Consider the following 26640-nt stretch of genomic DNA (forward strand, 5'->3'; position numbering starts at 1 on the left):
CCGACATTTTAACGGTCAATACGCGGTGCGGTCACACTGCTTGGTGGATGGTAAGGTGGTCGAAAAAAGTTGTTAAAAGCGCAGAAAAAGCAAATGTAATGCAAGTGCTCCAGTGACTGTGAAAAGTAAGCAACCAAGCAAATAAGTTAATCAAAGCTAAGATCAACTGATCAGAAAATCCAAATACAGCACGGGAAGTCGTGAATTTTGCTCGATTTAGGCCTGGATGATTGGGCAGAAGAACAGGTTTTAGGCCGTGGCAACAACGAAAAAAAAAAAAAATAGAAAAAAAAACTGTGACTGGCTTATACCATTTACGCCATTAACGGAGGTCGATTGTTATCCCTGTGTGTGTGTTTGGTGTGTGTTTTGTTCAATATATTTGGCTAAATTCCACAAATCCAATTAACGCAAACGGAAAAAAAGAGTGCAACAATTTGTGGCTAATTGAATTTTACGTGTATTTTATTTTGGTTTGCGACCAGCGCAACAACAACAGCGAGCAGCGAGTAGAAAGAGAGGGGTGAGCAGTGGGATTTTTTTTGGTAGAATACACACACACACATTTGTATGTTAGTTGGGCAAAAACAATAATTATCCAATTAAACGGTTATCAAAGAATGCATTTAATTCCATTGGCCAATTGGTTTGCGAGAAAGAGAGGGACGCAGTGGCGAAGAGAGCGCCTAACTAACAGTATTTTTCACGGGCATACCAATACGAGCGCCACTGCTTCGTGTGTGTGTGTGGTGCTAATGAGATGCTGTGACGCTCTTCTTCTTCTCCTCGCCGTTTGTTGCTTTTGCCATTTATGCATAAAGACGCAAAACGAGAAAAAAAACAAAAAAAAAAAACAGAACAAAAATACGCAGATTTTTGAGCTGAACAAAAGATTTCACGTAAAAGGTGAAAGCCACTTGCAGATGCGAGCACACGGCGTATACGCAATGCAGTTTCTTTGTGCCCCGGACCGTTAATGCAATCATCTCGCGATCATAACCGTTCTAGATTCTCAACTCTCCACTCCGCATTCTCCACTCCTCCAGTTCCCGCGGAGATGTCACCGATTGGAGCCACTTCCTCGCAGCGAATCCCACAGCAATAACAAATAACGAATAACAAATGATGTGATGCAGCACCAGGGGTCGAGTTCGGAATACACAACCTTCGAGTAGTCCAGGCCACCTAGAATCACCCGGATCGCAACCACGATGAGCTGGCTGCTGGGCCTCCTCGGGCTCCAGGTCCTGTTCCTCTGGCTCCTGTGGCTGCCCGGCGAGATCCTGGCCATTCCCACGCCGCTCAAGCTGCCAGGTAAGTCGGGCTGTAAAATATTACCCCAAATCCTTATAAAAGTTTAAGTAATCTGATATTTTGCAAAAAGGCATCTAAAATATATTATTTCCATATCAGCATCGAATCAATATTTGCTTTCTTGAGTACACTGTAATCCCCTCAATCAGTTGCTTTCTATAGCCTACCTACAAATTTGTTCGTCACTTCGTTAGGAGAAATTTCATCTTGTCATCGCCGCTGGCAGCTTTCTCCCGCTCCCACTAACCCCTAAGATGCCAACTTCTTCTTGCAGGCTACACCCACAGGCTGACGCCCTACATCAAGCACTGGGAGGCGGCGAACTTCGATCGCCAGGTGCTGCAGGCAGCGCAGGTCAGGCACCTGGAGCAGGCTCGCTTCCGGCAGAAGAGAGAGGTGACCACCTCGGCGAGTGGACTGGCGCACACCATCCGCTTGAATTTCTCCGCCCACGACAGGTGAGTGCACTCGAGATCGCCAGCCAAAATGGTAATCACTTAATCACCTTACACCTTCTACATCCCGCAGAGATTTCCGCCTGGTGCTGCGTCAACAGCCGCACTCGGTGTTCGCCCACGACGTGGAGATCGAGAACACTCTGGGCCCCATCGACTACGATGTGTCGCGCATTTATACGGGTAGCCTAGAGGACGACGAGGCGGCCCACGTCCAGGCGATCCTCACCAGCGACAACCTGTTGGACGGTACGATAGAGACCCAGGCGGAGCACTACTACATCGAGCCGGCGCACCGGTATTCCCAGCAGCTGGCCGAGAGCGGTGTCCACAGCATAGTCTATAAGTTAAGCGATGTAAATATGCAGAAGGAGCAGTTCACCGGCGGAGGACTCAACTCCGCCACTCCCGCCAAGACGCACTGCGCTAGCGAGAAACTGAGAAAGAAGCGCTGGCTGCCAGAGGAGGTGAGTATCCGCAAAATATGATATGAATCACGTCCTAATGAACCTTGGCTTTCAGCTGGCCATGTCGGACGCTCCGGCGCCCACGTACAATCGTAATCCGCCCCTGCCGCTGGACTTGGAGGTGCCCTACAACGATGACTTTCGCGTCCTGGCCTCCGAAGAGGACAAGAGCGAGGAGTCGCCGCGGAAGTACCCAACCACGTCCACAACCAGGAGCACTGTGCGCAGCACCGAGAGCTTCCTGGCCACGCTGACTAAGCCCACGTCGAACCGCAACATACTTGTAAATAACTACAATCCCTCCAATCTCGGCGAGGGAAGTCGCAGCTACAGCAGCGGCAGCAACAATGCCAACAGCAATAGTAATAACAATAACAGCAACAACAACAATAATAATGGTAATAACAATGTGCGGAAGTTGTACACAAAACACAAGAATATTATTGTGAGCACGTACAACCGACCCATCGAACCGGAATTCGGAACGCCCTACGAGGAACCGAATAACAATGGCACCCGCGAGCTGCCCAGTAACTTCTTCAATGCCAACTGGACGACGCTCTTTCTGGGAAATAACAACAATGGCAACGACCGCCCCAGCCACAAGACGCATGTGGAGATTATTACGAAGAACGGAGCCACCAAGAAGCCAAACATCATTGTTAACAACTACAATCCCGAGATCATATTCGCCCCTAATCCGCACAATCCCAGTTTCAACAGCATGCTGATGACGAATCTGCTGAGTGGAAGGGGTGGCGAGGACATCCACAGCTCTCCCAGGTTGCTCTACGATCGCAAGACCACCTGCATGCTGTACCTGCAGGCGGACCACACCTTCTTCCAGAAGATGGGCTCGGACGAGGCGTCCATAGAGGCCATCACTCGGCACGTGCAGCGGGCCAACACTATCTACCGGAACACGGACTTCAACAACGATGGGAAGCCGGACAACATCACCTTCATGATCAAGCGCATCAAGGTGCACAACATGAACGCGATGAAGGATCCCAGCTACCGATTCCCCGGAAACTACGGAGTGGAAAAGTTTCTGGAGCTGTTTTCGGGTGAGCGATTAGCCAATAAAATGAATAAAGTACACTTAACTTGCTGGTTAATCGATCCAGTTTTGAGTTTCTGAGCTTGCTTTATCTTCTGATTAATTGATACGCAATTAACATTATTTGTGTTTTCTTGGCACGTATTTGATTAATTACTTTTGTGTTGAGTATATAATTTAAATGACCTTTTGTAATATATTATATGTTGATTTACTTTACAGAGGAGGACTACGATGCCTTTTGCTTGGCTTACATGTTCACCTACCGTGACTTCGAGATGGGAACCTTGGGTTTGGCCTGGACGGGAGATCTCAAGAATGCCGGCGGAGTATGTGAAAAGAATGGCCACTACCGCGGGTCCCTTAAGTCCCTCAATACGGGAATAGTCACTCTGTTGAACTATGGAAAGCATGTGCCACCGGCGGTCTCTCATGTGACGTTGGCCCACGAAATTGGCCACAACTTTGGATCACCGGTGAGGCTTCTGTAATTGTTTATTAAATATTATATGTTATTAATCTTACTTTCCCGTTTCAGCACGATCCGGAGCAATGTACCCCTGGTGGCGAGGATGGTAACTTCATTATGTTCGCCCGCGCCACTTCGGGCGACAAGAAGAACAACAACAAGTTCAGCACCTGCTCGTTGAAATCAATAGAACCCGTGCTGAATGCCAAGGCACGTTCCATGAAGGGCTGTTTCACAGAGCCGCAGTCATCGATTTGCGGCAATGGCGTGGTGGAGCCGGGCGAGCAGTGCGACTGCGGATGGGAGGAGGACTGCAAGGACTCTTGCTGCTTTCCCATGTCAAGGCAACCGCGACTGGATGAAACTCCGTGCACTCTGACGCCGCATGCCCGCTGCAGTCCGTCGCAAGGTCCCTGCTGCACCACCGATTGCAAGCTGAAGTTCGGTGACAAGTGTCGGGATGACAACGGCTGTCGGGATCCTTCATTCTGTGATGGGCGAGTGCCACAGTGTCCTCCGTCGGTGAACAAGCCCAACAAAACCATCTGCAACAAGGAGTTCGTCTGCTACATGGGCGACTGCACGGGCAGCATCTGTTTGGCCTATGGTCTGGAATCGTGTCAGTGTATTCCGGGACCCCAGGACGATCGGATCAAGTCATGTGAGCTGTGTTGCAAGCTGCCAGGAGAGGACAGTCCCTGCCGGAGTTCCTTCGAGTGGAATGAGGCGCCCTTCGATGTGCCTGATATGTACTCAAAGCCTGGAACTCCCTGCAATGATTACAATGGGTGCGTATCATCTGCCTTGGAGAGCACAATTTATGTGACTGATTATTCTTTTATTTGTTCAGATACTGTGATGTCTTTCAAAAGTGCAGAGAGGTGGATCCTTCTGGACCACTGGCCACGTTGCGCAAGCTCCTGCTTTCCGAAGAGAGCATCGCCAGCTTCAAGAAGTGGATGCAGCACAACTGGTACACAGTAGCTTTAGCTGCTGTGGGCGTAATCCTGCTTCTGGTAAGTAACATTACAGGAAACTGGTGGAAAGTTCTTAAAGACAATATTAAATATTCTTTGGCACAATAAGTTTATGAGACTTCTCACGCGAATGTTAAGGGATCAGGTCGAAGCCAAAGCGCAAGCAAGGGCTCAGGCCTTGGGTGAGCACTTAGACTTCCAGTGCCCGCAATAATCCTGTAGAGTGTTTGGAGAACATTCATCTAGTCTGTGGCTAATTCGAGGGCAGCTTTAGTCTAGAAGTCATTAAAACATTTACCTACGCTCTTTTCCTTACTTTAAATTTGATTAGATTGTGTTCTAATACCTTATTTACTTTCACAGGCGCTGAGCACAAAGCTGCTGGCGAAGCGGTCGAATCTGAAGCTTAAGTCCGTCACCATTATACACAGCGCCACCACGGAGACAGTGCGTCTTCCAGAGAACAACAACGGGGTGATAGTTCATACGGCCGTAAGGACAAAGGTACCTTTCAAGAAGAAGGTTCGTGGCGAGCGACCTAAGAAGCCAGGAACGGGAGCAGTAGCTGCAGCGGGAGTAACAGCCACCGCTGCAGTTGCAACCCGAGGTGCAGCCAAAAGCAGTGCCAATCCGGAGCCAAAGAAGACCACTAGGAACCAAGCGATGGCCAAAAAGAAATCCCTCGAGGAGGAGCCCAAGAAGTCCAGCAAGAAGATGGGCAAGCACATGAAGGAGATCATCGACTATTCAAACCGCAACAACAACGGCGACGATGCCTCCAACTTGTCGACCACCAACAACCATACCAACACCTTTGGCAAGGTGCAAAAGTGGTTGCTCGAATCGCCCATTGTGGCTCAGCCATTGTCCCACATTGAGCACAGCTCTCGGGTTCGCAAAGTGATGAGCAAATCGCAATCAACGCCAGAGAGACTGGTGCAAAAGACACCGCAAAAAACCAAGTCCATGGGTAATCTGTCCAACGAGAAGGTCAAACTGCAGGTGGTTTACAAGCCGCCCTTCAAGTTTTCCCTGAGATTGTCCAAGAAACCGAAAGTAAAGACCCATGTGGTGGGCGCAGGTGTAAGGCCAAAGAGAAGCCAAAAGACTAGTAACCGAACTGCAGGGCAATCCTCCTCGAAGGAAGTGTCTACGCGCGCCAAGAGGAGCGCCCTTTTGCTATGCAACGAGGCGGAGGACGATAACCAGATCCTCACCCTCAACGAACCCAACTACGAGACCTTGAAGCCACCAACGCCTCCACGTTCCATGGAACATTGCTACGAGAATGTGGACATGCAGGCGGAGGCCTCCAGTTCGAAGCCTAGTAGTAGCAGCAAAGTGGCTCCTAGCTCACAGAACAGAGCCAGTTTAGAGGTGACTCCTCCAGTTCCGGCCCAGAGGAACTCCTATCGCAGGTCTAACTCCCTGTCCACCCACAATCCATTTGCGGCCGCTCCCCGCCGGAGCAGCAGCAAGGCCAGCGGATCGGTGAATCTCACGCGGAACTTTGGCAGCACTCAGAATCTGATAAATCTCAGTCAAAATCTGTCCAAGAACAAGAAGCGCAGCAGTCTGAATCTGAAGGCTAGCGGTAGTGGAGCCACCAGAAGTGGGAAAGATACGCCAACTATGGCAGTCGCCTCGCCACAGAGACGTTCCTCATCCAATGCCAATCTCCGCAGGGACAGCAGCGTGTCCTCCACAAAGGCAGTGCCTGTTCCACCCACACGGAACTCGCGGAATAGCTTTAGCAACATTCCAAGGGCCAGTTTGGGAGGAGCAAACAGCAGTGCCGCCGCCAGCACAGGAGCACCTCCGCCCAGTTTCTCTCGCCAATCTTCCAGCAGCACGGCCACCAGCAGCTCATCCATCACTCCAGGCCTAACCACCGGAGTGGCGCTGCAGCAATCCGCCTCCACCAGCGCCATGCAGCGTCACCCGCCCGCGCAGCCCACGAGAAGAAGCCTCCACAACTTCAGGACGCGCTCCACGGGCACAGGAGCTGCAACTGGAAAGCCAGGAGCAGCAGCCACTTCTGCAGCAGCCACATCTGCAGGAGCCGCATCTGCGTCAGCATCGAACGAGAACAACGAGCTGCCTTCGGATTTGGAGGTGGTTGTGTCCGATGTGGAGAACCTGGTTAGCTAAGGGCAGCTCTCCCGTTCCAGATTCCAAAACCAACCAAGTGAAAGTGATAAGTCTTAATGTTAGTTATACAAATTGTCGCATAGGTTTACTTGCATAACACTGCCTTAAACTTGCCGTTTCTGCTGAAAATGTGAAATACCACGCCCACTCACACGAACAGACACACAACCGCATTCCACACGCCCATAAATCCACTGACCAAGGCTCGCCCCAGCACCTCGATGCATCACCACCCACTCCCACTAGGGCACCCAATCACCCACTGATGCCACCGCAGTCCAAACCGCAGCCGCACTCACCGCACTTTGTACCTTCTACTGTTTACTGTTTGCATTCTATTGCGTAAACTGCAATTCAGCCAGTCTCACTAGTTCCGGTTTCCAGATTCGATTGGACTTGGCGGAAGTTTATATATGAAGATAAATGCAAACTGCATTTGTATCCTTTCCTATTTAATCGAATTTCGAACTGGAAATGGGGCATATACTCGTAATTCAATGACGATTTCTTCTTTTCACACCCATTTCACAGATATTCCATTTTAGAAGCAGTTATAAGAAGAAAATCGAATTGAAATACCTGATCATATGCCCGCTCTTTATGTTTGCCTGAACTTGGTCCATACTCTATATCTATAGTTGTTTTCAAAACAGTATTACTGCATTGTTATGTACCTACTATACACTTAAATTGCCTAGGTTGCCTGCTCTTCAAGTTTCGAACAACGATCACTATTCATCTGAACTACGACGACACACAAAACAATACAAGGTGCTATTTTAGTAAGGAACTAAAACAATGAAATATTAGCCGAGAACATTTCAAAAATACTTTGCATATTTTCTGAAGATCAAAACTAAGATTAGCGAGGAATAGGGGAGTAGAGGAAGTTGAAGGTTGGAGGTTGGTGTAGCAGGAGAAGTAGCATATAGGAAAATATAAATGGGGAGCCGGGTAAAGTTGCAAATAGCTGTACGGATTAGATACAAAGATAACCAACGATACTGTCAATAAATCAAAAGCATCATGCATCGAAAGTAGGTCTTAGAGAACTCCCAGCCAGCCACATAGGAAGTTAGCCACCCGAACACCGACATTTATCCACCCGATCCCCTCGAGCACGGCACCTGTACACACGCATCGATCCCCTGATCCCCTAGTGACACCCGTAGCAGCCCGTAGTGTACATAGGATATCGAATGGTCATAGTTTTTATATGCAATTCAGTTAGAGCAATGAAAGCAAACAATAAGAAGACACCCCACACCTAACGATATTCATAGCGCGTAGGATATAGAGTCACATCCGTAACGAGCCACTGAGCAGCGGCTTCTGAGTTACACACCAAGAACACCCAACACCCAGCAATAAGGATCTTAGGCTAAGGACAACAATTGATATTTGTAGCTATATGAACGTGTAGGAAATCAAAGGCGTATCAAGAGTATATACATACATCCATGTGGGGCGTGCAATAGCCATTGCAACTGTACGAGCATTTGGGTATATTTTTGTGGAATATACAAGATACAGATACAAGATAGAAGCCAAAAGCTCAGCTCAAGAGACCCAGGACCCTTGACCCAGGACCCATGACCCGACAACCGAACCGACCCAGAATATCGTATATAGACAGACAGACAGTTAACGCGTTGGCCAGTGAAGAAACCGGAAACGGAAATAGTTAAAACGAGTACGCGACAATCGCTTTGAAATGCTTAACATAAAGATGAATACTGATAAACCCGAAGTCGAGGAGAAGTCTAGTTTCTACCTTGTCTTGACAGCATATTTCAATACGAAACTATACATAATATGGCAGGCAAAAGATGGAAACTTACCAAAAGAAAACACTAGGAAACACAAAAATGCACTGGGCGGGATTATGTTTTCCTGATAGATTTTAGTGAGTGCAAACCAAACGGGAAGAAACCTAGAGATACTTGAGCTCAAACTGGAGAGAGGAAACTTCTAGGATCATGTACTCCCATCCCGTGTATTTCCAAAGGTCACATTTTATTATCCAGTGTATTAAAGAGATGAATTTTGCCAATGTTTGTGTGTACTGTATATACTTAAATGCAAATGATTATTGTCTAAGCGAATGGAGCAGAGTATTTTGAGCGTGACAAAAAGACTATTAAGCGCGAAAAGAACAATTTTTGTGTATTGTACATAAGGAACCGATTGATTTTAATCTAAATATACATAAATATTAATGTAATTGTAAAACTGCAAACGATTTTTAAATCTGTATGTGTATTGTGTACCTCAATTGTAATTAATTTTTATACTTTTCATGAGATGGATTAATGCTATTTTTATAATTTAGCTAAATGAATTATAAACACGTATGTACATCTCCCGATTCCCCACGAAACCATCGTCTACCCCTAGTTAATGGCCAGTTTTAAATGTTGTCCAAGACCGCATCACCCATACCCATCCAAGAACCTAAATGAATAATAATGTAATTTTGTCAATTAAGAACGCGTAAATGTCTTTAAGAAATCGAATGAAAAACAAACGAAATTAATTGAATCGAACAAAACAAAAACCGAAGAGCAAAGAAGTGAATACTAGCATTTTACGATTAACATTTTTAAAGACAAGCGAACAAGAAGCACATGTGTGACAATTCAGTTGTACTTTATGTTACGATTACTACAATACTTTATTTATTAATCTTATCGTTAGGCAATAACACGAGTGTAACTAATTTTTAACCCGAACACACACATATGCGATACTTTATAATTTCCTCATTTTAAGCGAAATTCAATTAACAATAAAAATGAAACTAATACTTAAGGACGTTTGATTTCACAAAGTCCAAGCTTAAGTGGACTTTTTCTCAGCTTTCTCCAGTTTCAAGGCCCTCTTGGCCATAATCCAAAAGTACAGACTCGGGCAAAGGTGGCGGAGGTAATAGGCAATCTTGGCCTGCACATCGCTGACAATGATGTCCGGTTCCTTGCGAAGAATGCATAGCAGAATGCGTTCTGCTAGTTTATCGGGCGACATGCCCTTTGCCGTGGTTTCATCCATTTCTAGGCGCAAAATAATAAAGATATCAGCTTTTATATGCATATAAGATGGAATATATTCACTTACTGCCATAGCTGCTTCCGGATCCTGTCAAGGCATTTAAGGAAAGCTGGGTGCGTATGTAGCCAGGACTCACGCAGGACACGTTTATGTTCTTATTTGCCACCTCGGCGCGTAGGGAATCGGCGAAGGCCTGCATGGCATGTTTCGAGGCGGAATAGGCAGCCCTCTGGGGAATGGCAAATTTTCCCTGAACGGAGCTGATGAAGCAGATGTGCCCGCTACCACGTTTAACCATCGAAGGAAGCAGAGCTGAGGATTCGTAAAAGAATAAGTTGACTTTCTCGTGTGAGGGCATGTTATATACCTTTGGTTAAAGCCACGCTGCCAAAATAGTTCACCACCATCACCTTAAGATCCACGTCCACTGCCGTGGATGCTACATCCGCTCGCACGCTGATCCCTCCATTGTTGATGAGTATGTCCACCTGATTGTACACGGCCAGCACCCGGGTGACAAATTCTGGAATGGAATTCAATTCGGCCAGATCCAGGGAAAGCACGGTCGGTGGATAAGAGGGATCCTGAAATGGGTTAATGTATTACCCATGTGAACATATAACTAAAACTGCAGAACTTACCACATCCAAAGCGAGGAGGTCCTTTTTAACCCGCTCCAATTCCTGAGTGCGACGTGCCGCCAAAATGACCCTGCATCCAGCGCGGTAGAAGACGTGGGCCAGGGATTCACCCAGCCCCGAGCTGGCGCCCGTTATGAGAACAACCTGCAAATGGTTTACATAATTAGCCGGCTAATCAGTCATCAAGTTACACTCGTCACCTTTCCGGGCAATTGATTGCGGTATTTTTGGGCCTGGAATCGCTGCCAAATGTTAATAATGGCCAGAGGAAGAGCCACCGGCATCAGGATCGTGCCCAGCACCCAGTAAAGCACGTTCCAGTCGCTGCTGGGAGCACATTTGTCCATGTCCTGCACCTTCATTTTTCCAATCCGATGCGATTCGATTATCAAACCTTTGAACTCCAAGCCAAATGCAAAATGATTAGCAATGACAACAAAACTGGTATTGCCATTCACTACGAATAAACAACAGTGAAGCTTAGTTATGGGGAAAGGAAATGCATTCAATGATTAACAAAGAATATGCATGTCAGCCACAAACAAAAATTTGAAACTAATGTAGCATCAAGTGGGCAAGGTATGTAAGTTTGATTGGATTATTATATTTCAGCAGTACTTGTCTTCCACCGAATATCTACTGTGCACAGCTGTTTCACTGAGAATGGCAACTGGGAACAGCTGATTGTTGTTACGTTGTTTTGCTGCAGAGGCGGCTAAGAAATAAAATCTTCTTAAAATTAACCCAATGCCACGATGAATAGCCTCCTGCGACAAGGACTCCGCCTGGGCAGCTGCCTTCCGGCTGTCCAGCAGCAAATCCACACCACCGCCGTGCACAGGACATTCTGGGAGCGCGAGAAAAAGTCCGGCTACAAGACCAAGTTGCCGGAACCCTCGAAAAAGCAGATGATCATGGACGGATTGAGGGACTTGAAGGAGGAGATGAAGCTGTGGCGCCAGGAGGTGAAGGAGCAGTTCGAAAGTGATCCCATCCTGGTCTTCCGGCCGGGCGAAACGGATGTGGTGTTCGATTTCAAGGCGCCGGATGTGCTGGACAAGTGGACGGTGACCACGGATGCGGATCACGGCGAGGGCAAGAGTACCGCCACTCTGGAACTGAGTGCAGCCGGAGCTGGTCTCTTCCATGGCGAAGTCAACTCGGATCACACCAAGGATGGCATTATCAAAAGGACGGGATACGCTAACATCCGCACGAAGAGAGTGCGGGTGAGTATATTATGGATTTTATATTGGATGTTTCGATCCTAAACCTCCTTATCCTTAGAAATCCTTCAAGCGCGAATCCACCTACGACTGGACGCAGTACAACATGCTGATCATGAAGGTGCGAGGCGACGGACGCAGCTACCTGATCAACCTGCACACCGAGGGCTACTTCGACCTGATGTGGAACGACATCTATCACTATGTTCTGTACACGCGCGGTGGTCCCCACTGGCAGATAGCGAAGATTCCCTTCTCCAAGTTCTTCCTCTCTTCCAAGGGACGTGTCCAGGATCGCCAGGGCGCCGTACCGCTGAATAGGGTCACTCACTTTGGATTCTCCGTCGCCGCCAAGAAGGGAATGGACGGTCCGTTTGGCCTGGAAATAGACTATGTGGGTCTGCAGTACGATCCCAGTCATCGTGAGGAATTCGCCTACGAAATGTACCAGACTCCCAAATACATCGTGGCCACGTAACGTAACCCGCTTACGTTACGTTTGTGTTATTTAATTGTAGAACGTACGAAGAACAGTAAAAATTGGTTAGCAAAAACAGATGCACATTGCTTTATTTTGTGAACTGTGAATATTTATTTATATATCAAATTCACGAATCAAACGATTAAATTAAATTATGGAATATCTCTCTTAGTCAGTAACAACTGTACCCGCAGCCTGCCATTCTCTCTCTTGCTCTCTGCCATCTCTTTTTTTCTATCTTTCTTTGGCAGAACCTTTCTCTTGGCAATCAGCTGTTTAAATGTTTACATTCACATTGCCGAATCTTCAGGGTCATTTTGGCGTTGAAACTGCAGCTTTTGTGCCTTTTCCACGGGTTTTTAGCCTCTCTTGACTGCCAATTAGCGCTTGGCTTTCTGTATTTCAACGTGAATCGTGTGCGGCTTGTGTTTTGCGCTCAGTCTGCTCCGAAACTTCGACCGATAAAAGCGGCCGGGAAAACTTCCGCTTCATTTTGTTAGATTCGTCGCGGGAGATTGGGAAAGAGTGCTAACTGGTGCTTCACTATCATTATCAGACATTAGATAAAATCATGGTGAGTGGATTTTAAATAAATAGCGGAAAATAGATACTTTCTGTGCAACGCCGCACGAAAAATAAAAGAAGAATGTGACCATGTGGCAGTGCAGTCACCGCGACCTCGAGTCCACGTTGTTTGCTTTTATCCTGGCTAAAACCACAACAAACTAAATCAATACTAGTCGCTGGAGCTACGCACTTCACCGGTTTGCTCGTACCATGTAATTTATGCGCCAAAAATAGCAGAACTGAACGTAAATGATACCAAATGAGGTAAAACCAGTTGGCCACCAGCGAATCGAAAGTGTTGGGTGCAAGAAACCAGTTCTTGATACCATTCCTGTTATCGCGGCTCCACCTTTTTACCTGTTGACTGAGTCTTACCTTCAGTTTGGCCTCCAGCGGCGTCACTTGCTGACGTGTGAAGTCCACTGCCAAAATGGTGCAACTTACGGTAGTCGCAATTACTAAAACGCAGCCTATAGAAAGCATCCCTAATCAGCCAAATCACCCAGACGTATAGTAGATATGTTGGGAAATTGATACTCACAGATTGCTGCCTTTCTCTATTTACTATTTTAAAGATTGCTTCCTACAAACTCATATACTCATATACTTTATGCCCTACAGGAGGAGACATATCTGTACGATCCCAATTTGCTGTTGAAACTGGACTTTCATCGCAGTCCCGCCAATTTCAAGCCCTTCATATCGGCGGCTAATCCCGGCGAGCCCTGGATGAAAGTGCGTCCTCTCAAGGACACCGACTACGATCGTGGATTCCTGCAGCTGCTCTCCCAACTCACCCATGTGGGCAATGTGAATCGCACACAGTTCTTGAGTGAGTTCTGAATTTCAGCTCTAATTTAAGTATTAGTACTGACCATGTGCATCCTGTCTAGCCCGCTTCTCGCAGATGAAAGCCAGCGGGGATTACTTTGTCACTGTCATTGAGGACACTCGCAAGAATGAGATTATTGGTGCGGCATCCTTGGTGATAGAGCGCAAGTTCATCCATAACTGTGCTGTGGTAAGTAAAGAAAATTACCTATATCTCTTAAATAAATCTATTATTTATTCCTCAGCGTGGTCGTCTAGAGGATGTGGTGGTAAATGACACGTATCGCGGCAAGCAACTGGGAAAACTGTAAGCGTTGTATATCATATTCCAAACGCAGAAATATTAATCCTTGAACTCACCATTCAGGATCGTGGTCACCGTATCGCTGCTAGCCGAGGAACTGGGCTGCTACAAAATGTCGCTGGACTGCAAGGACAAGCTGATCAAGTTCTACGAGTCGCTCGGCTACGTAGCCATTCCCGGAAACTCCAATTCCATGACCATTCGCTACGATGAGGGCCCAACGCTCAAGCGGAATGCTACCTCAGCCGGCTCCAGTGGAACAGTGGGCGACTCCTGCCAAACTGTGAGCCTCGATTTTGCCTCTTGACAATTAGCCGCCAACGCTGCTCCAAAGTCCAAGCTTTGAGTGGGTGCACCCCATCTCAAAGTTATAAGTGCGCGAAGCGCAATGCAACAAAACTGAAATTGGATTCAAACAAAATATAAAATGCATAGGCATTGCCAAAATTCCATTGCGCTGAGGGCATGATGGATTTTTGGACAGCGCTGGCTGGCGGTGGTGTCCTTGTGGACGGTCGTGACTTCCACCCACCCGCGAGGACATACAATTAGATATTTAGTTAAAGACAACCGCAACAAATGTTGCTCTCTGTTTTTAATCCCTACAGAACTCTCAATTTTATAACTTTTTCTCCCCTTTCTGCTACTGAATGTGCGGCTCAACTCTCAACTGCAAGGTGGTTGTAATATTACCTTTTAAGAGCACCTTCATCAAGTAGCCCTAACATTGAAACACTCGCATAAATACACTGTTATTAACACTAATCAACAAACGCGATTAAAGCCCAATACGAATCTGTCAAGAACACTTAAGAATGAATAAACAAGTTCAATAAGTGGAAACTTTTTAAAAATGCCCTTTTTCTTAAATCCCAAATAACATTAATCAACAGACAACAATTTTATTTTTCATTACTTGCAAATAATTAAGTAACAAACAAGTGTGATATTCAAAGTTGGAGAAGATCGTAAAACTAGTCTGTTAATTTAGTTTGGTTTAACTTTAAACTATATCTTAATTATGTGTAAACGATTTATTCCACAAATTTTGAGCTTATTTTACAAGTTTACAACTCGAATGCCGTGATTCCAATACTCAACAGTATATGTTTTAAATGGCTTCGAGATACATGTGTACCAAAATGTGATTAGTGTCTATTGCAAGGTACTTATTGGGCTTAAGTCTTCTTTATTTACAAGGGCTTTAAATGGGGGGCAATAGCTGGGCAAACCCAGCCTCCTCCGCGTCTCATGAGTACGCGCAAAGGTGTCCGCACTTGGGGCACTTGGAGTGCTTGGCAAAGTACTTCTGCAGGTGCTCTATGTGTCCTCCGTGGGAGCATCCTTGGCACCAGGCGTAGACTCCCCGGACGATCAGACCGCAGACGCAGCACTTGGCTGACTGCATGGACTTGCACTTGTCGCAGTACCATCCCACCTTGCCGCCCATTGGACGTCCACACTCGCCACAATTCGTGTGCATGGCGGTCGAGTGCTGGTTGAGCTGCTGTACCGATCTCAGCCAGGAGCGGTTGATAACCTCGCAGGCCTCGTTCCACAGCTCATAGCGATGCAGCTGGTCCACGTATGTGTAAAACCAGTGCTCCTGAAAAGGGAAAACCAGGTGACTATGCTATGCTTTGATCTTAGCTATGACTATAAACTTACCACCAATGCATCGTCAATGGGCAGGAGTTTCCGAGCTTCTCCCAGCGCTATAAGGACGGTCAGAGCTGTTTGCACATCGCCCACATCGTTCATTAGCATCAGGGCATCGGACACGAACTTATGCGGTTCCCACATGGGAATGGGCGGGACATGGCTGACTTTTAGGACAGTGGGAACATGTGGTGGCTAAAAGACGAGCAATAAGTTAGTTAAACTATAAATACATTAAGTTCTTAACAATTGCAACTTACAGGTGACTTTTCGTGATCGGAAGCCTTGAGATCCAGTTGTGGTCGTGCTGCCTGCACATCGTGATGAAGGGCGGGAAAGGCCAAAGCTTTGGGACATTCGGTGGGACCCACGTAAATAAACCCATTGCGCAAGAGCTCAAAGTTGTCAAAGGTAATCTCGCTGATGATTTGCGTTTCGGACAGAATCACTGAGCTTGTAGGCGGATGCTCCACACCGCTGCTACCGAGCGGATCATCGTCAACATTCGCCTCATCAATCTCGTGGGCTGTTTCCGGCGTGTTTCCATTGAGATCCTGGCCTAGATCAGTTCGCTGCTGAGGCCAATCGCTGGCTACTTGCGTGGCACGTCGTGAGTTCATTGGGTTCTTTTGATTCGAGAAGGAGGAGCGGTGCTCGAAGGGAGGCTCAAAGTGATTGCTGCCGTAAAACAGTTTGATAAAGTTCCACAATGTGGTGGCCTGAAAAATGTATATGCTAAGTATTGAGAATTATGGGAATAATCTCAAATGCTCACATTATGTTTTCCGTATTTTTTGGAAACCTCTGCATTGTGCTCGCAAAGCTCCGCCAGTTTTTTACCACTGATAACCAGCTCCCTGGCACAGCCAATAAAACTCTCGTGTTCTTGGGTAGGTCTTGAAACAGATTCGCTTAGGGGATGTCCGGAAAACTGAAATATTTCAATTAGTTCATACATGATCAAGGCGTTCTCAATGGTGTCTTACTAACCGTGTCGTTGACCATGAATTTGTACATCTTGGAATGGTCCAAATGGAACTGAATGCTGCCAGCCACATTCGTCTTCCGGCGACTTCTAAAACCAAGATAGTTAGAAATATAAAAGTTGATACAACAAGGACATACATGAAGCTGGAGGACTTGGTATTGGATGCGCCACTGCTCTTGGGCTCATACTCCTTTATCTTATTGGCAAAGGAGATGTCCCCGAATCTGCCCAGACTAGCTCCCTGAGCATTTGCCTTCAGCGCTGGCCTCGTTGCATCCTTAAAAGCATGTTTGTAAATGGTGGAGTCCTTGCTGATGGACAAAAGACAATGCGAGTCGCTGCCCTGCCACGCAATTCCAGTGGTCACATTGGTGTGCTCGTTGAAGGAGGCGAAGGGTATATAGGGTCGGCGGATGTCCCACACATGAACGCTGTAGTCCACCACAAGAGCACAGCTGGCGATGTGATACCTGGTAGGGATTAAAAGATTTATTAGAAATGACACTGTTTAACCTGGCTTTAAAAACCTACGTTCTTTCTGGTCGCCACTTTACACGTCCCACGACGGCGATTGTGTGGATGGTGTGCTCCAATCCCGGCCTGCCGTCCATGTTCCACACCTTGATCTGCTTGTCCCGACTGCCGGTGGCCAGCCAATTCCTTGTGGGATGCCAGTCGCAGGTGTAGACTGGACCATAGTGCGCCGTAAACTGCACCATGCACTTGTCCCACTTCCTCATGTCCCACAATTGTACAGTTCCATTCTCGGAGACGGCGGAGAATATGTTCTGTGTATGCGGACTGAACTTGACATCCCGCACGGATTCCGAGTTGCAGAAGTAGGTGTTTACCGACTTATCCGAACGGATGTCGAAACACTTGATGGTGCCATCCTGGGAACCGGAGATCAGGATATTGGGCTCGCTGCTGTGGAAGGTCACGGTGTGGGCGGTGCGCTCATGCTCGTTGTACACAAGCAGCTGCTTCTGCCTGCCGAACTTGGAGAGATCCCACACGGAAACTACTCCGTTCGTGGCCGCCGTAGCCAAAAGATTGCTATCCAAAGTGGACCAGGCCACATCGTTGGCGGAGTAGCTAAGGTTCTGGTTCTTTCCGCGCATATTACATGATTCCGTAAATCCATTGCTGTTTATGGAGTACACCTTAAGCACTGTTTGGAAGCAAATTAGGTGTATTTATAGAAAGACCTTGGGCGATTCTAATCTTACAGCTTCTTCCGGCCAAAGCAATCTGGTTGTTGTCCTTATTCAGGGCCAGGGCGTTTGCGTGTCCTTCCAGGCATATCCGCAGCGAGATTGTGGAGGTGTCCTCCACGGAATCGGGCATCCTGGAGCACTTGCAAGTTGGCCTGCAGAAAACAAAACAGTGATTTGATAAGACAAGACGCTATCTTTTATTTTCCTTTCGGTTCAGTATGACCGTTTCTCGAGCGGCAAAATATTGTTGGGAGTGTTCCCACATGCAGATGTTGAACATTGTTCGGACTAAAGACTTTGTGCATAGTAGTTGTATTTTTTCAAATAACATCGAAGTATTATACACATATTCTTATATATTAATTTTAATTAAGTTATTAAATTCCTTAAAACTTTTTGGAACACTCCAATAAGATCTAATAAAGCGAGCGCGTCGTTGCCGGACTACCCACACCGACGGACTGGCAACGCCACCACTGCGGTCTTGCTGTTTACAAAAATCACGGTCGACTTTTTCGGCAATTTCATTATCAGCGCAACAAGTGGCCGCAAGAAAGCAGGAGAGTGGAGCCGGGTGATCCTGATCCCTTCCAAATATGCCGGACATCAAGATAACGCCCCTGGGCGCCGGCCAGGATGTGGGCCGCAGCTGTCTGCTGCTCTCGATGGGCGGGAAGAACATAATGCTCGACTGCGGGATGCATATGGGCTACAACGACGAGCGCCGCTTCCCGGACTTCTCCTACATAGTGCCGGAGGGTCCGATCACCAGCCACATTGACTGCGTGATCATCTCGCACTTCCACCTCGGTGAGTCTCTGTCTTCTACACGGCGCTTATCTGGTGAACTGGCTCTAATCGTTTCTTTATCGATTGCATGCATTCCAGATCACTGCGGCGCCTTGCCCTACATGTCAGAGATTGTCGGCTACACCGGTCCCATCTACATGACGCATCCGACCAAGGCCATAGCTCCCATCCTTCTGGAGGACATGCGCAAGGTGGCCGTCGAGCGGAAGGGCGAGTCCAACTTCTTCACCACCCAGATGATCAAGGACTGCATGAAGAAGGTGATTCCAGTCACACTTCACCAGAGCATGATGGTGGACACGGACCTGGAGATCAAAGCCTACTATGCGGGCCATGTCCTGGGTGCCGCCATGTTCTGGATCAAGGTGGGCTCCCAGAGCGTGGTCTACACGGGAGACTACAACATGACGCCAGACAGGCATCTGGGCGCCGCCTGGATAGACAAGTGTCGGCCGGACTTGCTGATCTCCGAGAGCACCTACGCCACTACCATTAGGGACTCGAAGCGGTGCCGCGAGAGGGACTTCCTCAAGAAAGTTCATGAGTGTGTGGCTAAGGGCGGAAAGGTTCTAATCCCTGTTTTCGCCCTGGGTCGCGCCCAGGAGCTGTGCATCCTGCTGGAGACCTACTGGGAGCGCATGAACCTCAAGTACCCCATATACTTTGCTCTGGGTCTTACCGAGAAGGCCAACACCTACTACAAAATGTTCATCACCTGGACGAATCAGAAGATCCGCAAGACCTTCGTTCACCGCAACATGTTCGACTTCAAGCACATCAAACCGTTCGACAAGGCCTACATCGATAATCCTGGAGCAATGGTGGTGTTCGCCACGCCAGGCATGCTGCACGCAGGTCTTTCCCTGCAGATCTTCAAGAAGTGGGCGCCGAACGAGAACAACATGGTGATTATGCCCGGCTACTGTGTGCAAGGAACCGTGGGCAACAAGATCCTCGGAGGCGCCAAAAAAGTGGAGTTTGAGAACCGCCAGGTGGTGGAGGTCAAAATGGCCGTGGAGTACATGAGCTTCTCGGCCCACGCCGATGCCAAAGGTAATTACAAGCTAACCTCCTTAATACTGATACTAATTTATTTTCTGTATTGCAGGCATCATGCAGCTAATTCAGAACTGTGAGCCAAAGAACGTTATGCTCGTCCATGGTGAAGCAGAAAAGATGAAGTTCCTGCGCTCCAAAATCAAAGATGAGTTTAACCTGGAAACCTACATGCCGGCCAACGGCGAAACCTGTGTGATTTCCACGCCTATTAAGATACCCGTCGATGCATCCGTTTCCCTGCTTAAAGCAGAGGCCCGCTCCTACAATGCCCAGCCACCGGATCCGAAGAGGCGACGGCTCATCCATGGCGTTCTCGTAATGAAGGACAATCGAATAATGCTTCAAAACTTAACCGACGCCCTGAAGGAGATCGGAATCAACCGGCATGTTATGCGCTTTACGTCCAAGGTCAAGATGGACGACTCTGGACCGGTCATCCGCACTAGCGAAAGACTCATGGCTCTACTCGAAGAAAAACTAGCCGGCTGGACGGTGACGATGCAGGAGAACGGTTCCATAGCCATCGAGTCCGTTGAGGTGAAGGTGGAGGAGGACGAAAAGGATCCCAAGCAGAAGAACATTTTGATATCCTGGACGAACCAGGACGAAGACATTGGAGCCTACATTCTGAACGTGCTCCAGAATATGTGCTAGGCAACGAAGAAGCATCCCATTGAAATCCTACGCCTTAATTCCATAGATAAGCACAAAGTGTAGATACCAATTTCTGAAAGTTGAAAGAGGGTCAAAATATACGTAAATGTTCCAATAACTCTTCGGGAGTATTATTACCACTTCAACCTTGAAAGTTAATGCACTTTAAAATCAAAAAAAGATTTATCAATGGGTCAGACCACATTTTATATAAGAATACAATCAAATCCAATGATACCAATGTGTAAAGACAGAACAGACCTTTGCAAACTCTTTTAAATTCCTTGACTCCCACTCCAATTGGTTAACTAGACCACGGTTAAAGTTATTTTCGTTCGTTCCACGCTATTTATTCTGGGGTTATTCTGAAAGTGTAACATTACTAGGGTTCCAGGCGTAGCTCCAGGTGCCTGGCACCATATGCAATTAGCTTTATGAATCGTTAGAGCTGTTCGAACACATTCCATTCGCTTATGTGAGGGCGGCGGCACCGGAGATGATTTCAATCAGCTCGCGAGTGATGACGGCCTGTCGGGTACGGTTGAAGGTGAGGGTCAGCTTGTCGATCATCTCACCGGCGTTCTTGGAAGCGTTGTCCATGGCAGTCATACGGGAGGACTGCTCCGAGCAGGCGCCCTCCTTCATGGTGTAGAAGATGAGCGAGGCCAGCGAGAACTCCAGGTAGCTCTTGACCACGTCGCTGTCGAGCGAGTCGTAGACGGCCAGCTTCTCCGACTTCTCCACGGTGGATCCGCTGAAGATGGGGAGGGTGGAGCACTGGTAGGACACCACCGACTTGAAACGGTTGTAGACGATCTTGCCCTCGGTGTAATCGTAACCGGTCTGCAGAACCTCGTTGGCAATTTTCGAGGCGTCCAGGAAAGTGGGCGGCAGTCGGCCCACCTCGTTGGCCACCATCAGGATGTTCTTGCCGTACAGACGGGACAGGATCGCGCGCGACTTGTCGCCCACGCAGAACACCTTAGTGTTGGCCTCGTCCTGGGCCAGTTCACCGCGAATGAGACGGGCCACACCAGTGTGGACAGCGCCGCAAAGACCACGGTCCGAAGTGACTGCGATGAGCAGCTTCTTGGGCTCCGCCTTCTCGTCCGCCTGGATCTCCGTCTTCTCGAAGAACTGCTGGGCGCCGATGCCGTAAGGACGCGCCGCCTTCAAGTCTCGCTCGGCACGGGCGTACTTGGCAGCGGACACCATCTTCATCGATTGCGTAATTTTCTGAATGTTCTTCACCGACTTCAGGCGGATGGAAATCATCTTCAGGGTGGCCATGCCACGCTGCTGCTGGGCCAGCATGGTGGCCTCCATGGCCAGGGGCAGCAGGAGCTGGGTGCGTTGCATCATCATCCTGTGAGTTGTTAAAGATTCCCTGTCGCGAAAATTAACTCGTTTCACTCGGCGAAAATTGAGAAAATTCACCTACCTTGCGTTAAGTTGGCTGCGCCACAACGAATGTTATAACACCGAGCGAAGTTGCCACCTAGTGCGGGTTGGTGTGGTGGCTTTTCGTGGTGAACGGTAAAATATTATATTAAGTAATATAATTTTAATGATGTATATAATGGATTATGGATAAGAATACGTGTTACATATAACCATAACTATTAATTGTGGTAAAATACAAAGTATAATTATTTCGGACGAAGTTAAGAAACCCCTTGTAAAGCTGTACCCCGACGACCATGTTTATTATGCATACCAAAATCCAATTAGAATGCCAATAATGCGCCATTGAGCCTGAAATGAATTAGAACTTCTGAAACTCACATTGATTGCATTGAAATTAAAAACAAATAAATAATTGATAAGGATTTAGAGGTTTGCCAAACATGCCAGTTTGTTTTCAAACCTCGACCAGAGTTGCCTTACTCCTTGCCAGTTCCTATTCTACAGTCAGCTGTTCACGCACGACCTCAGAAGTTCCGTCACTAACGCCTCACGCAAAAAAAGCTGACGTACTCGGGAAAAAGATTAGGATAATTCGACGGAGACGAGCGCCCGATCCGATCTACTGACTCCCCCCGACCCGCAGCAGAGCCACATATACAAGATCGCCCTATCCAAGACTCCCGGGATCCCAGGGATGAGACCTCTGGGGACGAAAAACAGCGGATAAGTTCGTGTGCCCGTGCGTGTGTGTGTGTGCGTTAGCAAAGCTGGAAAATTGTTGCTGCGCATCGGAGGAAAATAAAGGACATCAGGCAGCTGGATTGGCATGACGAGGATAAAGCTAAAGCCAAGGCTAAAGACAGAGGCATAGAGCTTGAGGATAAACCGAGAATCAAGGCTCCACTGATTTCAGTGCCTTTGTGTGGCAGCAACAAGGTGTGCGAGTGTGTGTTGTGTGCGTGCGTGTGTTGCCTGCGCAGTGCGTTGTTGTTGCAGCTGCAATCGTCAGTTGTTGCTGTTGTTCTCGGTGCTGTTGTTGTTGTTGTTGTTGTTGCTGTGTGACACAACAGTAACAAAATATTGAGCCGCCGAGCAAAACACATAATGTGGTCGTTCTTCTCGCGCGACTCCTCAAAAGACTTTCCCTACGACATTGGCGAACCGGTGGGCGGCTTTGACCAGTACTCCATATGGACGCTGCACAAGGCCAAGCGCAAGACCACGCTGGAGGAGGTGTCGGTTTTTGTGTACGACATCCGTAGCGGATCCGACACCAAGTGCGAGCTGGCCAAGGCGGCACTGAAGCGGCTCAAGACATTGCGTCACCCTAGCATCCTGCAGTATCTGGACTCGCTGGAAACGGACAAGATGCTGTATGTGGCCACCGAGGCGGTGGATCCGCTTGGCACCTACTTCGCCAAGCTGGGCAGCGACAATGTGCAGAAAGGCCTCTACCTGGCCTGGGGCATCTTTCAGATCACTGTGCGTACCCATCTCTCCGATAATTGGCCTAGCTAACCAAGTCCCCTTTCCCTTTCAGCGCGCCTTGTCCTTTCTCAACAACGATGGCAATCTGCGGCACAACAATGTTTCCGCCTGGTCGGTGTTTGTCAACGCCTCCGGCGAGTGGAAACTGGGCAGCCTGGAGTACGTCTCAGCAGCGGATGGAAATCCCATGCCGCCTGCCAAAATACCAGTGACCCTGGAGGTCTACGATTCCCCTGAAAAGAACGATCAGAGCAAGCTCAAGGCGGCCACCAAATGGTACCTAATCCTATTACCTTATACTACTATAATAATCCCTCACTTCCAACTCCCAACCAGCTCTGTGGACATGTGGGGTCTTGGCTGTCTGGTGTGGGAAGCTTTCAACGGCGTGCTTAAGCAACGCTCCAACCTCAAGGATATAGAACACATACCCAAGTCCCTGCAATCACTCTATTGCGAACTGGTGGGCGCCTCGCCTTCGAATCGCCCCAATCCGGCGGACATAATCACACGTTGCCGCAAGCCAGGTGGCTTTTTCAAAAACGATTTGGTGGACACACTGCTCTTCCTGGAGGAGATTCAAATCAAGGACAAGGCGGAGAAGAATCGCTTCTTCAGTGGCCTGACCACGCATCTCGACAACTTTCCGGACAACGTGTGCAGGCACAAGATTCTTCCACAGCTGATAACAGCCTACGAGTACGGGGATGCGGGCTCGGCAGTGCTGGCTCCCATGTTTAAGGTTGTCTATTGAATTGGCATACCCTTATCTGACTCGATTTCACAAAGATTAATATTCTTGCAGCTGGGCAAACTGCTGGACGAGGTGGAGTACCAGAAACGCATTGTGCCCTGCGTGGTCAAATTGTTTGCTTCCACGGATCGAGTAACGCGATCGCGCCTGCTGCAGCAGCTGGATCTGTTCATCGCGCACTTGCAGCCACAGGTGGTCAACGATCAGATTTTCCCCCAGGTGGCTCACGGGTTCCTAGACACCAATGCCACCATACGCGAGCAGACCGTCAAGTCGATCATCCACTTGGCGCCCAAGCTCAACTACAACAACCTGAATGTAGAGGTACTGCGTCACTTCGCCAGGCTGCAGGCGCGGGATGACCAAGGTGGAATTCGCACCAATACGACGGTGTGTCTGGGCAAGATTGCACCGCATCTGCACCCGCAGGTGCGCCAGCGTGTGCTAGTCTCTGCTTTCATTCGTGCCATGCGGGATCCTTTTCCGCCAGCAAGAGTCGCCGGAGTTTTGGCGCTGGCCGCCACACAGCAATACTTTTTGCTCAGCGAGGTGGCCAACCGCGTTCTGCCATCACTGTGTTCGCTTACTGTTGATCCGGAGAAGACGGTGCGCGACCCGGCGTTCAAAACCATCAGAGGCTTCTTGGGCAAACTGGAGAAGGTCTCCGAGGATCCCAGTTTGCGGGAAACGATGGGTATGTGCCTCACACCATTGTTAATTAAAGAAATCTTTACTATGTTACTAATTACATTCATATATCGTTCGCAGAGGCGGATGTTCACACGGCCACGCCTTCGATTGGCAATGCGGCGGCCACTTGGGCGGGATGGGCGGTGACGGCCGTCACAGCCAAGTTCTATCGCAGCCAAAGTGATTCGTCTCGACCACGACCGCCTTTAACTGGACGCAATCTGTCCAAGCCAGCGTCGCTTGGTAAGTATTCGCCTCGCTTATGCAATTTGCACAATGCAATTAACCCGGCCTGTATTTGCGAGTAGAGCAACCATCGAGCAGCAGTTTATCGACCACCACGAGCAGTGTTACCTCAATGACGTCGCTGGAGCATGAAAGCAATGACACCTCCGCCTCGGCCTCCGATTATGGCAACAACGATTGGGACAACGAAAACTGGGGCGAAATGGATGTAAGTAGTGCTTGACTGGCATTTGAATGCCGCTAATTATGCTTGATTATTTTAATTTTAGACCTCTCAGGATCCCAGCAGTCCGCTGGCGGCCAGCTCCAATAATGGCGCCTTGATGGCGGCCAATGCCTTGAGCGAAGTGCGCGACGGCTGGGACAACGAGGAGTGGGGCAGTCTTGAAGAGGATCCGGTAAGTTTCGAGTAAAATAACTATTTAAACTTGTTAGTAACCTAATTGGTGTTCAGTGCGAGGAGGAGGAGCAAGCGGAGCAGGAGCAGCAGCAACAACAGCTGGCTAGACAATCTATATCATCCACGTCATCCAGTCAGCCAAATCAGCGCCCGCTGCTGCCACATCAGCAGCAGCATCCCCATCAGCAGCAGTTGCAGCAGCACGAACTAAACGATCTGATCGAGCCGCTAGCTAAGCTAAACTCGCACGTCACCTCGCCGTCGAAGCAGTCGATGCTGCGGCCAAAGGAGCTGCCCAATCTATCCAGTAGCAATACGTCGCCCACGTCGGCCACTGCCAATTGCAATAACATTAGCCCGCCTTCGTCGCATTTGAACAATTCGACGCATAATGCCAATTGGAATAGCGATTCGTGGGCCGACGGGGAGTTTGAGCCACTGGATGAATCGGGATTTGGTGAGTTCCTCACTTTTACATTCTCTTTGGCCGTGTGTAAAAACAATATCAGATTTCCCACCTGGCGACCCACATGGTGAATCACAACTAATGAAACTAATACTTTCCAGGGAATGCCAAACTGGACGAGGCCCGGCGCAAGCGGGAGGAGAAGAAGCTGCAGCGGCAGCGGGAGTTGGAGGCGCGACGGGCCCAGCGGGCGACCGGCCCCATGAAGCTGGGCGCCAAAAAGCTTTAAAAGTAATCAGCCGATAACAGCGACGTGTGTTGTTTAGCTGTTATTTCTATCGTACATCTAAGCCCAAAGTGTATTTTGTATATTTCTGTGCGTGTGTGTCTTGTCCCGCTCCCAAATTGCCCCAATTAGCCGAATTTGGCCGCTCTGTGTGTGCTTTGTGTTTGTTTTGGGTACCAGTTTGCATTAAATGCAATCTCAGTGTCTCGAGCCTCCATTTCGATTCCGTAGCATAGCCGTATTGTATTTCTAATGCTGGCACGATATTAGCTAATATATTCAGCGTCTCTAACGAAATTTCCAATGTAAAGCACTGTAATTAAACCTGTAATTTATATTTATAAACCAACCAACCAGTAGCTAGTAAATTACTTCAAATTTATACCCTAATTATTCGACTTAATAAGGATTTTCGAACAGAGGATGTTGAGCGTGAGTGTCAGATGACAGGGTTGAGAATCGGGGATTCAATCGATATCAGTGAGTGGATACGAGGTCCCTTTCCTATCCCCCACTATCAATGAGTGAATGATGGATGAGCGTGTGTCTGATTTCAAATTCATTTTAGTCGCCCCTTTCCAAAGC

The 26640-nt window shown here is 48.2% G+C and overlaps 8 protein-coding genes across 10 annotated transcripts; 5 read left to right on the forward strand and 3 right to left on the reverse strand.

Moving 5' to 3' along the window:
* Positions 1-29: 29 nt before the first annotated feature.
* LOC122622589 lies at positions 30-9704 on the forward strand. Of its 2 annotated transcripts, none has more exons than XM_043801164.1 (9): positions 30-125; positions 1047-1314; positions 1589-1772; positions 1843-2236; positions 2292-3303; positions 3519-3772; positions 3835-4553; positions 4616-4781; positions 5106-9704. In XM_043801164.1, exons 2-9 carry the CDS (start codon positions 1212-1214, stop codon positions 6891-6893), a joined length of 4620 nt encoding a protein of 1539 aa, XP_043657099.1. In that variant the 5' UTR covers positions 30-125; positions 1047-1211; the 3' UTR covers positions 6894-9704. The 2 variants fall into 2 exon arrangements, with proteins under 2 accessions (XP_043657099.1, XP_043657098.1); XM_043801163.1 differs by having other exon boundaries at positions 46-125; positions 1009-1314.
* Positions 9540-11015, reverse strand: LOC122622590 (dehydrogenase/reductase SDR family protein 7-like). The gene is made up of 5 exons (XM_043801165.1): positions 10783-11015; positions 10583-10726; positions 10309-10525; positions 10008-10253; positions 9540-9943 (listed from the first exon to the last, which is right to left on the reverse strand). The coding sequence occupies exons 1-5, from the start codon at positions 10942-10944 to the stop codon at positions 9732-9734; spliced, it is 981 nt and encodes a 326-aa protein (XP_043657100.1). The 5' UTR covers positions 10945-11015; the 3' UTR covers positions 9540-9731.
* A 216-nt stretch (positions 11016-11231) lies between these two features.
* On the forward strand, positions 11232-12366 carry LOC122622591 (complex I intermediate-associated protein 30, mitochondrial). The gene is made up of 2 exons (XM_043801166.1): positions 11232-11811; positions 11870-12366. Exons 1-2 carry the CDS (start codon positions 11338-11340, stop codon positions 12284-12286), a joined length of 891 nt encoding a protein of 296 aa, XP_043657101.1. The 5' UTR covers positions 11232-11337; the 3' UTR covers positions 12287-12366.
* Positions 12367-12549: 183 nt separating this feature from the next.
* On the forward strand, positions 12550-14792 carry LOC122622592 (probable glucosamine 6-phosphate N-acetyltransferase). Its single transcript, XM_043801167.1, has 6 exons — positions 12550-12863; positions 13478-13688; positions 13750-13877; positions 13933-13994; positions 14055-14274; positions 14600-14792. Exons 1-6 carry the CDS (start codon positions 12861-12863, stop codon positions 14639-14641), a joined length of 666 nt encoding a protein of 221 aa, XP_043657102.1. The 5' UTR covers positions 12550-12860; the 3' UTR covers positions 14642-14792.
* An 85-nt stretch (positions 14793-14877) lies between these two features.
* On the reverse strand, positions 14878-18088 carry LOC122619972 (GATOR complex protein WDR24). 2 transcript variants are annotated; one of them, XM_043797213.1, is made up of 8 exons: positions 17868-18088; positions 17170-17809; positions 16776-17108; positions 16641-16722; positions 16426-16581; positions 15911-16369; positions 15660-15845; positions 14878-15597 (listed from the first exon to the last, which is right to left on the reverse strand). In XM_043797213.1, the coding sequence occupies exons 1-8, from the start codon at positions 17983-17985 to the stop codon at positions 15241-15243; spliced, it is 2331 nt and encodes a 776-aa protein (XP_043653148.1). In that variant the 5' UTR covers positions 17986-18088; the 3' UTR covers positions 14878-15240. The 2 variants fall into 2 exon arrangements, with proteins under 2 accessions (XP_043653148.1, XP_043653147.1); XM_043797212.1 differs by having other exon boundaries at positions 16641-16725.
* A 228-nt stretch (positions 18089-18316) lies between these two features.
* On the forward strand, positions 18317-20498 carry LOC122619973 (integrator complex subunit 11). Its single transcript, XM_043797215.1, has 3 exons — positions 18317-18665; positions 18744-19718; positions 19774-20498. Exons 1-3 carry the CDS (start codon positions 18452-18454, stop codon positions 20376-20378), a joined length of 1794 nt encoding a protein of 597 aa, XP_043653150.1. The 5' UTR covers positions 18317-18451; the 3' UTR covers positions 20379-20498.
* A 199-nt stretch (positions 20499-20697) lies between these two features.
* LOC122619974 (ATP synthase subunit gamma, mitochondrial) lies at positions 20698-21885 on the reverse strand. The gene is made up of 2 exons (XM_043797216.1): positions 21820-21885; positions 20698-21765 (listed from the first exon to the last, which is right to left on the reverse strand). Exon 2 carries the CDS (start codon positions 21741-21743, stop codon positions 20850-20852), a length of 894 nt encoding a protein of 297 aa, XP_043653151.1. The 5' UTR covers positions 21744-21765; positions 21820-21885; the 3' UTR covers positions 20698-20849.
* Positions 21886-22298: 413 nt separating this feature from the next.
* Positions 22299-26437, forward strand: LOC122618979 (N-terminal kinase-like protein). Its single transcript, XM_043795586.1, has 9 exons — positions 22299-23267; positions 23326-23549; positions 23610-24015; positions 24079-24721; positions 24796-24960; positions 25026-25171; positions 25233-25361; positions 25418-25820; positions 25931-26437. Exons 1-9 carry the CDS (start codon positions 22890-22892, stop codon positions 26056-26058), a joined length of 2622 nt encoding a protein of 873 aa, XP_043651521.1. The 5' UTR covers positions 22299-22889; the 3' UTR covers positions 26059-26437.
* The last annotated feature ends 203 nt before the right edge of the window (positions 26438-26640 follow it).

This window comes from Drosophila teissieri, chromosome 3R (genome assembly GCF_016746235.2).
Source record: "Drosophila teissieri strain GT53w chromosome 3R, Prin_Dtei_1.1, whole genome shotgun sequence".
NCBI classification, from domain to species: domain Eukaryota; kingdom Metazoa; phylum Arthropoda; class Insecta; order Diptera; family Drosophilidae; genus Drosophila; species Drosophila teissieri.